The 13,112-nt window shown below is 39.4% G+C and overlaps 1 protein-coding gene across 1 annotated transcript in view; it reads right to left on the bottom strand.

The window, feature by feature from the left end:
- The window catches only part of LOC120746024, an 88,044-nt gene that overhangs the window by 18,518 nt on the left and 56,414 nt on the right, over nucleotides 1-13,112 (bottom strand). Inside the window, exons 5-10 of the mRNA XM_040051243.1 lie at nucleotides 7,474-7,911; nucleotides 5,070-5,236; nucleotides 4,760-5,030; nucleotides 2,596-3,030; nucleotides 1,113-1,118; nucleotides 1,007-1,013 (exon numbers count right to left, since the gene is read on the bottom strand). Coding sequence (XP_039907177.1) covers nucleotides 1,007-1,013; nucleotides 1,113-1,118; nucleotides 2,596-3,030; nucleotides 4,760-5,030; nucleotides 5,070-5,236; nucleotides 7,474-7,911 — 1,324 coding nt within the window. The remainder of the gene's footprint in view (nucleotides 1-1,006; nucleotides 1,014-1,112; nucleotides 1,119-2,595; nucleotides 3,031-4,759; nucleotides 5,031-5,069; nucleotides 5,237-7,473; nucleotides 7,912-13,112) is intronic.

The following is a 13,112-nucleotide window of genomic DNA, read 5'->3' on the forward strand; positions in this document are numbered from 1 at the left end:
GATCACATATCAATTTTGTGCAATAAATGCACACAAGAAAATCAAGAAAATGAAATCAAGGGAAAAAAAAAACTTTTTTCAGTGCAGCTTGAACTCTCTTATGCAAGCATTCTTATAATTTTTTTAAGTAGATGATCCCACACTGCTTCAATAATGTTGAGGTCTGGGATCTGAGGAGGCCAATGCATGACTGATAGTGTTCCATTGGGTGCTTTTCTATTTAGGTATGATTTTACTGCATTGGTACACCTATTCATTCCAGAGATTTTCCTTCCAGTCCTCTTTCCAATAATATGCTTTGCTAAAGCACTATATAAACAGTCAGCTGTTTTAGCAATGATCTTTTGATTGTGGTTGCATGTGGTGAATGAAACTGAGAGATACGTGGTAATTTAAACTGTCTGAATTTTAATTTACTCAAACTTGGAATGACATATTCATATAATTTGAGATATTGAAGTCATTATTTATATAAGCTATAATCACCACCTTAAAACAGAAAGAGCCTTGAAATATTTAGCTTTATGTGAAATAAATATAAAATATATGACACTGTATATGAATACATTAAAAAAAAGTATTAAATGTAAAATTTTGAATGACTATTAATTACATTTGAAGGTGGTGTAAAATTAACTAAGAAGAACACCTAGGGCACCAGTTGTGCTCACCAGGTGAGCAGTTCACCATGTGCCTCATGGCCAAATGCAGTGGCCTGGGTTCAAATCCACATTTCTTATTCTCGACTGTCCTGTACCATCTTCTCTAAACTGCTGCATACTCTGGACAAACGAGGAGACAGCCATCTGACTCATTTCAAAAGCCTGTACCTGATGGTAATTGTCAACTTGCACATCTGAAAGGCACCATCAACCCCGAAAGTTATGTAAAGGTTCTAGAGCAACATATCTGCCCATCCAGACAATGTCTTTATCAGGGAAGATCTTTCATATTTCAGAAAGACAATGATGAATCTCATACTGCAGCTATTAAAACAGCATGACTTTGTAGTAGTAGTATGAATCTGGGTACTGAACCTGTCATTAATTGAAAATATTTGGTAAATGATGAAAGTTAAAACAGAACAAAGAGGACCCAGGACTGTTAAGTAGCTAAAATCTTATGACAAGAACAAGAACAGGGCAAGATTCATCAACTAGTCTCCTCTGTTTCCAGACACTTACAGACTTTTTGCATCATACTTAAAATGAGCTAATATTTTCTTAAAATAATACACTCTTTCAAAAAGGTGATTCTGTTCATCTGGAGGTAGCATTTTCGGCGGGAGAAAAGTTTCATCACTCATCGAAGAGACTTCTTCAGTCTCTTCTGACTGCAGGCTTCCACAACCTTATAAACAGCACATTTGCATAATGACTGAAAATAGAACTACTGGCAAACAATGGGCGGTGAGGTCAGTTTCTTGATCCTTGATCAATGACAATTGATCAATGGCCATGAGTACCATTCACAGAGAGTTGGGGAATGGCTGCAATCACAGCATTATAAGATGGTGAAAGGTGAACCCTTAGTGTATCTACTCTGGTCAAAAGAATCCATGCTTTGTATTGATGTCCACAATTCCCTTTTATTCCTCTCATGGAGCACCGTGAAAACTAGAAACAGGTAAAATAATATCAATAGTACATATGACATCCATCTCAGACACTTATTTCCTTTAACAAGGTGCACAAGTGCTTAACAAATTAACCAGTATAATGTTTTTACCCTGTATGCCTTGTAAAACCAGCTGTAGAAAAGTTGTAGATCCCGAAAAGTCCGCTGTGTTATCGTTCTGTCTTGTCTCTCCCATGCACAACTTCCAGTTCCCACGACTCACGGAGGAAGTGACTACTTCACAATCATTTTAACAGAAACATTCTTTGTAAGAAGAAATGTAAATATATCACTGGTATCATAGATGATCTTTTTCCACTGTAAGTGTACAAAAACATGAATACTAAATAAAGGAAAACAAATAGAAAACAATATAACGATCTTGGATGAGCTTCTGGCGTTGTCATCACAACCCACACAAACATTTCAGAGTCAGCTACACTTAGGCCCCCTCCTCGATTCAGAGATGGTGTTTCCCTCCTCAGGTAAATGGCCTCCTTGACTCGCTCAAAACAGCATTCCTCCCTGTCCAGGATGTGTACATCCTCATCATTGAAAGAGTGTCCACTGGCCTGTAGGTGTAAATAGACTGCAGAGTCCTGGCTTGACGAGGTAGCTCTTCTTTGTTGTGCCATCCACCTCACCAGAGGTTGTTGGTTTCCCCAATCTATAAATCAAAGCAATTCTGCAGGACTTCGCAGTCTATTTACACCTAAAGGCCAGTGATCAATGGTGATTGATCAGTGGTTGCAGATGAGTGACGAAACGTTTCTCCCACTGAAAACGCTACGTCCAGATGAACAGAATCAACTTTTGGCGTTTTCCTTGCCTGAATGATTGAGCATGGATCAAGACAGTACACTCTTTCAGATTCAACATTTGATATGTATTCTATGTGCTTTTGTAAATAAAAAATGAGTTTATAACATTTAAAAATGATCTCATAATAGTTTTTGTAATTTTCTAAAATTAATTTACCTGAGCTGTGAGATATAAGGCAGACACTGAAGGAAACTCCTTGCTTCACTCTCTTCATATGAGCAGCCTCTCAGTTTAACTGGCTTCTTCTCTGGTTGGAGTTTCAGCACTTCCAGGAGGATGGAGGTCTTTCTCTCTGAGAGGTTTATGGACCAGACTGCAGGAGCTGACTGGAAAACTGACTGTAATGATGGAAGGATACTCAAGCCTGTTTGAGTCTCAAAGTCCTTCACATGGAAGTACAGATCCAGCAGGAAGTCACACTGATATTCATCATCAATGTATCTCTTATTAAACGGGAATGTTTGATGTCTGCACACTGATGATAACAGCTCCAGTATCTTCTCTCCTGTCTGCTGTTCTCTCTCTGCTGCTGCACAGAACAGATTCACAAAGAACCTGGCTTCTTCTGCATTTGGCCAACAAAGGTTAACACTGGAACAATAAGAAGATAATATTTAGTGATGATTTTATCTTAGCCGCAACAATACAGTCATTATCAATACAGTGGCCTCAAGCCACCTCATATATAGCATTAATGAACAATAGGACTTCTTTGAGCAGTCTTGCAGGAATAGGGTTAATTTGGGTCATTTGGAAGAATTATTACTGAAGTTAACTCAGAAAGAATCAATGGTACTGAAAGTAGCTGTAGATAATGTTACATCTGTGGGATGAATACAGTGTTGGGGAGTAACGGAATACATGTACCGCCGTTACCTATTTAAAATACAAAATATGAGTAACTGTATTCCGTCACAGTTACCGTTTAAAAAGGTGGTATTCAGAATACAGTTACTTTGTTGAAATAAATGGATTACACTGCGGTACTTTCCTGTTTCATTTTGTCGCGGGTCAGGACTGTTTGGGTTTTGTTTGACAGCTACGTTCTGTTGTTCCAGGCGGCAGCGTTACGGTTGCCATGGTTACAGGGCGACGCTCTCTCTCTCTCTCTGCGACTGTGTGTTTCCTGGGTGAGAGAGCGCCTTTTTGTTGTTGTTGTTGTTGTGCTAAGCTAACAGGCAGAATGCTACAAGCATAGCTCTAAAGAATGTAGCATCATGGGCAGTGTAGTCCGTGCTGCAGGGAGAATGGACTGCCATACACGTTATGGGTCTGTGAGCGCGAGGAGGGAGAAAAAGGGGAGTGGAAAGGTACGAGTTGTTGTCGAGGAAAAATGGGCGCTGGAAGCATGTAAATATAATAATAACCACTTCAGCCAAGAAGAGTGTCTGACGAGCCCAGTTGTAAGTAAGCTATTAAGACTCGACTGTACACCGTGTTCGTGTTTTCCTCCAAAAACAATAAGTTCCGTTGGAGCAGCCTTTCAACGCCTCTCTCTGTCAAGAAAAGTTGACCCAGACAACCAAAGTAAAGCTATTTTTCAGCTACGAGCCGACAGGGTCGTAGTTCGGACCTTTACTACAGTTCGGAGTCGCGGACCTGCAGTAATAGTAATAAATCACACAGCAATAGTACATTCACGTTGTTGTAAAAAGCATGATAATATATTAAGTAATCCAAAGTATTCAGAATACGTTACTCTCATTGAGTAACGTAACGGAATACGTTACAGAATACATTTTGGGGCATGTATTCTGTATTCTGTAATGGAATACATTTTAAAAGTAACCTTCCCAACACTGGATGAATATGAGTATTTTTTTCTCTAATGGTTAAAATTTTATTTGTGAAGACGTTCATGAAGTCATTACTAGCTAATGTTAAAGGAAAGGTTGAGTCAACAGTGCTCTGATTTTTTGTCAGCCTGGCTACAGTGCTGAAGAGAAACCTAGGGTTGTTCTTACGGTCCGTGTGTCACACTAACCAAAAAGTGCTTTGGGTAAATACCGTTAAATGTTCAGTTTCTACGCCCTAGAAGCACCTCTCTTGCAACAACGGAGTAATGGCAAAGACAGCATTTTTTAAGAAGTTACATTTTTAATTTTAATCTAATTTTTCTAATTTTAAGCATTATTTGGCAAAAAGATGTATTCAAGATTACTTTCGGGGGGTTATATTTGCTTTACAAACTGTATTATTAATATTAATATTATAATTTGTGAAATAATATTATGATTTATGGAGCTTAAAATATAATAACTTATTTTAGACCACATGTCATCTTATGCAGAGTTTACCATGTAAAGTCAAATTAATTTACCTGAGCTGTGAGATATAAGGCAGACATTCAAGGAAACTCCTCACTTCACTCTCTTCATGTGAGCAGCCTGTCAGCTTCACTTGTTTCTTCTCTGGTTGGAGTTTCAGCACTTCCAGGAGGATGGAGGTCTTTCTCTCTGAGAGGTTTATGGACCAGACTGCAGGAGCTGACTGGAAAACTGACTGTAATGATGGAAGGACACTCAAGCCTGTTTTAGTCTCATAGTCATTTACATGTGAGCACAGATCCAGCAGGAAGTCACACTGATATTGTTCAGAATGATGATTTATCATAACAATATGACCAATATCATCATCCATGTATCTCTCATTAAAAGGGAATGTTTGATATGTGCACACTGATGATAACAGCTCCAGTATCTTCTCTCCTGTCTGCTGTTCTCTCTCTGCTGCTGCACAGAACAGATTCCCAAAGTACCTGACTGTTTCATGAAGACATGGCCTCTGAGAACCAACACTGGAACAGTGAGAAGGAAAAATTTAGTGATGATTTAATCTGAGCTGCATAAATACAACCACACACTACTGATGGTCTCCATCTTGTCCATGTGTGTCCTGTATATAATGAAAGTCCATTTTGAAGCCATCTTCCATCAGAGCAGCTGAGAGCTTAAATTTAACTGAAAAACTGCCCCATATAAAAAAGTGACAGTCTATACACTACCAGTCAAAAGTCTGGACACACCCTCTCATTTAATGTTTTTTCTTTATTTTCATGACTATTTACATTGTAGGTTCTCACTGAAGACAGCAAAACTATGAATGAAAACATATGGAATTATATAGTAAACAAAAACATGAGAAGTAACTCAAAACATGTTTTATATTTTAGATTCTTCAAAATATCTACCCACTGCTTTGATTACTGCTTTGCACACTCTTGGCATTCTCTCGATGAGCTTCTCGAGGTTGTAACCTGAAATGGTTTTCCAACAGACTTGAAAGAGTTCGCAGGGACACTGAGCACATGTTGGCCCCTTTGAATTAACTCTGCGGTCCATCTCATCATAAACCTTCTTGTTTGGGTTTAGGTGAGATGACTGTGGAGGCCAGGCCATCTGCATCAGTCTCTTCTTGGTCAAATAGCTCTTACACAGCCTGGAGGTGTTTTGGGTCATTGTTCAGTTAAAAAATAAATGACAGTTGAACTAAAAACAAACCAGATGGGATGGCATGTCGCTGCAGGATGCTGTGGTCGTCATGCTGGTCCGGTGTGCCTACAGTTTCAAATAAACCCCCAACAGCCTCAGCAGCAAAGCACCCCCACACCATCACACCTCCTCCTCCATGCTTCACAGTGGGAACCATGCATGTAGAGACCATCCGTTCACCTTTTCTGCATTGCACAAAGACACGGTGGGTGGAACCAAAGATCTCAAATTTGGACTCACAAGACCAAAGCACAGATTTCCACTGGTCTAATGTCGATTCCTTGTGTTTCTTTTTTCAAACAAATCTATTCTGCTTGTTTTTTTTCCTTAGTAGTGGCTTCTTAGCAGCTATTAGACCATGAAGGTCTGATTCAAGTGGTCTCCTCTGAACAGTTGATGTAGAAATGTGTCTGCTACTGTAACTCTGTGTGGCATTTATCTGGTCTCTAATCTGAGGTGCTGCTAACTTGTGATTTCTAAGGCTGGTGACTTGGATGAATTTGTCCTCAGCAGCAGAGGTGACTTTTGGGCTTTCTTTGCTGGGATGGTCCTTATGTGAGCCAGTTTCATCGTAGCATTTGATGGTTTTTGTGACTACACTTGGGGACACATTCAAAGTTTTTGCAACTTTCCGGACTGACTGACCTTCAATTCTTAAAGCAATGATCGACTGTCGTTTCTCTTTACTTAGCTGATTGGTTCTTGCCATAATAAGAATTTTAACAGTTGTCAAATAGGGCTGTCAGCTGTCTACCAACCTGACATCTGCACAACACAGCTGATGGTCCCAAACCCATTAAAGAGGGAAGAAATTCCACAAAAGAACCCTGATAAGGGTGAGAAGGCACACCTGTGAAGTGAAAACCATTTCAGGTGAAGCTCATTAAGAGAAGGCCAAGGGTTTGCAGCGCTGACAACCAATCAAAGGGTGGCTACTATAAAACATATTTAGAGTTATTTATCAATTTTTTCTTTGCTACATTATTCCACATATCTTCCCTCATATATTTGATGTCTTCAGTATGTATGTCAAATATAGAAAGCAGTAAAAATAAACAAAAAACATATAATGACAAGATGTTTCCAAACTTTTGACTGGGAGTGCAAGTATAAAGAAACACCTTAGAAATTATTAAAATTGTACAATAATTTCAGAATTTATTAGAAATCTTCCTTGTGGTGGAGGTGTGGCTCAGCTGCAGGGGAGGTGTGGTGAAGCGAGTTCAAGGGGCAGTGCCAGGGAGGCTGGAGGAACAGGTGAAGGTGATCCATCTAACAAGGCTTTCCCTTCTATATAGTGACATCAGAGGCCAGAGGGGAGAGGCAAGTGTGAGGACAGCTGAAAAGATGACAGTGCTGGAATACTGGTGCCGCAGCTCACCATTTTTTTGTGTTTTACAAAAAAAAAAAAAATCATAAACAGCTGTCAGAACGCTGTCTGGGGTCCGATTTATTAACATTCCTATGACACATTTTCCACACCTTATAACTTATCTCACATCTCTTCATATGCAAATAATCGTGTAAGGTTCAATTCATTTACCTGAGCTGTGAGATATAAGGCAGACATTTCAGGAAACTCCTCACTTCACTCTCTTCATGTGAGCAGTCTGTCAGCTCCACTTGTTTCTTCTCTGGTTGGAGTTTCAGCACTTCCAGGAGGATGGAGGTCTTTCTCTCTGAGAGGTTTATGGACCAGACTGCAGGAGCTGACTGGAAAACTGACTGTAATGATTGAAGGACACTCAAGCCTGTTTCAGTCTCATAGTCCTTCACATGAGAGTACAGATCCAGCAGGAAATTAAACTGATAATCATGAGCCATGTAGTCATCATGAACAGGGAATTTTTGATATGTGCACACTGACAATAACAGCTCCAGTATCTTCTCTCCTGTCTGCTGTTCTCGCTCTGCTGCTGCACAGAACAGATTCACAAAGAACCTGACTGTTTCATGAAGATCTGACCTCTGACGATTAACACTGGAACAATAAGAAGGAAACATTTAGTGATGATTTATTCAGTCACATTTGTTCCATCTCAAACTGGTACTTAATGCTGACAAAATGAAGGGTGTGTTGTTTTCAAGCAAAAAGAAATCCCTGACATTCTCCCTACTGTTATGTTTGCACGAGGTTCCCCAGTTGAATTTGTGTCTTGTTATAAATACCTGTGTATTTTAATAGACGAAAATCTTATTTTAAAAAACATCAGAACATCAAAACTAGGGTCCTTCTATAAAAATAAATCATGTTTTTCATTTAATATTAAAAAATGACCTGTTGCTGCCACCTTCTTAACTCACATTGATTATGGTGACATTACTTATGTGAACGCTCATGTCACCTCTTTACAGATGTTAGAAGCTGTTTATCATGGAGCACTGAGATTCAACACAGGACGTAAAACTCTTACCCACCACTGTACTATACACTCTTTGGTTAACTGGCCTTCACTGTTCACACGCAGACTGTTTCATTGGTATATTTTCATTTATAAATCAGTAATTGGCTTACTACCAGTGTATCTAACTTCCCTAAAGAGAGAAACTACAGCCTCCACTCAAAAATTTAATAAATTCACTGTTCCTTCAGTATGTACAGAACTTGGGGGGGAAAAGATATTTTCATACAATGCTTGTTATACTTGGAACAAGTAACAACAGGACTTGAAGCTGTGCAGCTTAATTGAGCTCAAGGGTTTTAAACAAATTATACGGATAATGGAGAAAGCATCACTGGGTGGCTGTTCCTGTTCATAATGTGTTACCGTGACTGTCTTTTGTTTTATTTTTAGTTGTAAACTCAAGTAAATTGGTAATATGAATTGTAATGAGTATGTATTAAGATGTTGTAGGTTTTCTAATATTTAAAACAGGTTGCTCATGAAAATGAGACTTCATGTTTCAATGAGGTGAAATAAAAAAAAATAAAAAAAAGATGTGATCTGAGCTGCATAAATACAACCACACACTACTGATGGACTCCATCTTGTCCATGTGTGTCCTGTATATAATGAAAGTCCATTTTAAAGCCATCTTCCATCAGAGCAGCTGAACATTGTTTTTAGACTGTTACTGACTCACAACACAAACACTAATCCTGTGTGTAAAATCACTGCGTGCTGAACTGTAACTGTCATTTTATTTGCTGTTTGGCTTTAGAGAGTAAAACACTAAATATCAACAATATAGAAACATAGAGTGGAACAACATCTACACTTCATGTTTCGTACAACAGCAGCTTCACCTGCTGCTCAGATCACAGACGTGGAAATCACACTTATTCTATACTACATCTGCAGGTGGAGACACAAAGAGATGAAGACGTTTTATGGTGTATTTATTAAGTGATTTGGGCCTCGGGTACCTGAGTACCCAGGTTGGCTAAGCATCTGACCTTCATTGCTAGCACCCAAGGTGAAAGGTCATCTGGAAAGAAATTTTGAAGAATCCATATAGAGGATAATATATTATATTAACGAGCATGGAGAGAGCTGTACAACACACTACTTTTTGCTTAAAGTAGAATTCATTTACCTGAGCTGTGAGATATAAGGCAGACACTGAAGGAAACTCCTCACTTCACTCTCTTCATGTGAGCAGCCTGTCAGCTCCACTTGTTTCTTCTCTGGTTGGAGTTTCAGCACTTCCAGGAGGATGGAGGTCTTTCTCTCTGAGAGGTTTATGGACCAGACTGCAGGAGCTGACTGGAAAACTGACTGTAATGATGGAAGGACACTCAAGCCTGTTTGAGTCTCAAAGTCCTTCACATGGAAGTACAGATCCAGCAGGAAATTACACTGAGATTCATGTTTATACTTCTTCCTGTTATCAGATCCCTGAGGTTCTGGGAGATAAATTATTTTTTTTAAATTGCACACTGATGATAACAGCTCCTGTATCTTCTCTCCTGTCTTCTGTTCTCTCTCTGCTGCTGCACAGAACAGATTAATAAAGAACTCGACTGCTCCTGACCTCTTCGGATCAACACTGGAACAATAAGAAGGAAACATTTAGTGATGATTTGATCTCAGCTGCATAAAAACAACTACACACTACTGATGGACTCCATCTTGTCCATGTATATAATCCTGTATATAATGAAAGTCCATTTTAAAGCCATCTTCCATCAGAGCAGCTGAACATTGTTTTTAGACTGTTACTGACTCACAACCAGTGTTGGGACTAACGCGTTATTAAGTAACGCGTTACAGTAACTACGTTATTATTGTGGTAACGAGCACGGTAACTAGTTATTATGCCAAAATCAGGAACGCGTTACTCGTTACTGGGATTTAGATAGGGTCGTTACTCGTTACTTCGTGTGGTGGCTATCGCGGAGTTTCCACAGATTCAGTAACATTAGCAAGTGGTGGAGGCCAGCAGGTGGATGAAGGAAAAGGGACGCAGAAGGAAAAGAGACCCGAGGCGGCCGCCGGTCCAAGTGTGAACTGAACTTCAGGTAAGAAGTTATGACCTGCAGTCTCTCTGGGTCAGATATGAACCAAGTTTAGGTGGAGTTTATTTTCGTTATTCTGACTTTTTCCGTACTGCGTGCTAGCTAGCACGACGGAGTTTCTATACAGCTGGGTGGGTGCTATGAAGTTGATGATGTTGAACTTTATTTTGTTCATAAGTTATTAGAGTTGCCAACCGTCCCGCCTGGTATTCAGAGAAAATATTACGCGTTTCTTATTGAGGTGAAAAGGAACAGTTTGTCCCGTAATTCAGCTACAATGAAAAAGACACAAAGCTGGAGTTATTCTGTGTTTACGCTGCACAGCTGCCTCTTCTTCTTTCATTCTCCCCTCCCTCTCCCGTTTCTACTTCAATCATGAAAACTGATCAATGATCAGCTGATCGGCTCTCTTGTTTGTTTATCGCTCACTTTGCGCCGAAAGAGGAAACCAGCGGATGTCGCGCTAAACAACAGCAGCACGTTTAAGCTTGATCAGCTATTGTTAGAATTTATTTAATATTAATTTCTAGTATCAGCTGATGTTTGCTGGAGCCAAGCTGTAAAGCTGCTGGTCATGATATGGTTTGGTTATCTGGTGAGAGGGAAACATGAAGATGAAACCAGGAGATGTCCTTACTGGATCATCAGAGCTGAACAGGTGATGGAGAAACAGGTTTACCTTTTAGGTGACATGAATGAGTTGAAGGGAAGTTATGAACTGTTTCTGAGAGACAAATAACACCAGGATCCTTTTCTAAGTAGCTGACAGCTGGTAACTGTGCAGGAGCGGGTCTAGCAAAGTGTTGCCAGGGGTCCATGTAGGGCATTAAAAGGGAAAGGGGGGCACAAGGAAATACTTTCTTATTCTCATTTAAAATGTCTCACTTTTAAAAAAATAATTATCTGAGTCTTGCAACAAACAATTGATAGATTGATACATATATACCATCAGAACAGTGTACATCACTGTCACAACAGTGTTTATTTTCATTCAAAGGCTTTATGATTTTTCCTATAATGGTGGGCCGGTCTCTAGTCAAAATGCCCGGGCCAATTTTCTGTCCCAGTCCAGCCCTGTATGCGGCTCATCTGCAGTCTGGTGTTACCTACATCTTCCTATTCAGAAGGCAGAATTTCCGAGTTCTGAGTACAATCGAAAGCACCACGACTGCAGTTTTTGTGTTGGATGTAAAAGGCGCACATGACGCTGTGACGTAGGCTAGAATCATGGCAGCAGTCAATGACGGTCCAGGCGTGGGATTTCTCTCGTGAAAATATGCACATTATCTTTTCCTTTCTATTGGTAGGTGGCACAGTGCACTTGTGGCAAGTAAGCAAGCTAGAAGACTGGCAAAGTTATGGAAGCAACACATTAACAAGAGAATTCTGAGTAAAACCAAAGTTACTTTCCCTAGTAACTAGTTACTTTGAAAGTAACGAGTAACTTGAAGTAACTGAGTTACTTTTGAGAGAAGTAACTAGTAATGTAACTAAGTTACTATTTTAAAGTAACTTACCCAACACTGCTCACAACACAAACACTAATCCTGTGTGTGAAATCACTACATACTGAACTCTGTTATTTTATTTGCTGTGTGACTTTAGAGAGTAAATGTCATAGTAGTGGGTCAGTTGACTTCTGAGTCTTGTTTGTGAGTTTGAGAAATAGGTTTTAATTCGTTTCTGGATTTCTGATTATTACTATAGTTGTGCTTTGCCTTACTGCTTCGGTGTTAAGTAACTTTCTCCAGTGCTTCCTAGTTTAGGTATCCATATTTGTAGTTCTTAGTTCGTTGTTTTAGTTTAATCGGTTCCTTTTTATATCCAACCTGTCTTAGTCTTGTCTCTGTATCTGTATCTACCTGCATTACCTGTATGTAGTCAGTCTTGTCTTCACATTTGTTTCCCCTGCCTGCCTGTGTTGGTTCTCTGTTTCCTGTCTTTTTTGTTAGCCGCTTGTCTAGGGTGCATTGTGTTCAATTTTGATTCCCCTGGCGATAGTCTAACTCAGCTCAACTGCATTCCCTGGTGTTTTTATTCAGTATTTCATGGATTGGCTAATTCTTAGTGTCTGTCTAGTTTAAGTTCTTGTTTTGTAAATCCAGCAATAAAGATGTATATGGAATTCAGTCTTGTTTCTAAGTCCTGCATTTTGGGTCCTCACCCTGCCTGCCACACACAACATATCATGAGAGTAAAACACTAAATAGCAACAATATAGAAACAGAGTGGAATATCTATGCTTCATATGTTGTACAACAGATGCTGATATCACACACATGGAAATCACACGAGAAGCTTCTTCAGTTCTAAGGTCAAATGGTGGGGAATACCAGATTTAAACCTTAAACCTGGGACTCCCCACCATTTGACCTTAGAACTGAAGAAGCTTCTCGGATGAGAGGTGAAACGTCTTCAAGCAACTTAAAGAAGTCCAGACGCTTTTCTTTGTAAGCTCCTTTGACAGACTGTCATTTAGTTTTTGAACTGCTAGAAAATTTGACCATTTCAATTTAATTTATAGAGTACAGCATTCTTTATATCACTTTATCTTGGCTCTGATGTCATATATTTTAACAAAAGGAAGAAAAAAATCATTAATTGTGGCAAGTTTTTATTCGTCTTGATGCATTCTCAATCATCCAGGAAAGTAAATCTCCAAAAGTTGATTCTTTGCATCTGGACGTAGCGTTTTCAGTGGGAGAAACATTTCGTCACTCATC

The sequence above is a fragment of the Simochromis diagramma genome, unplaced genomic scaffold (assembly GCF_900408965.1).
Source record: "Simochromis diagramma unplaced genomic scaffold, fSimDia1.1 OVJJ01000107.1, whole genome shotgun sequence".
Lineage (NCBI taxonomy): Eukaryota > Metazoa > Chordata > Actinopteri > Cichliformes > Cichlidae > Simochromis > Simochromis diagramma.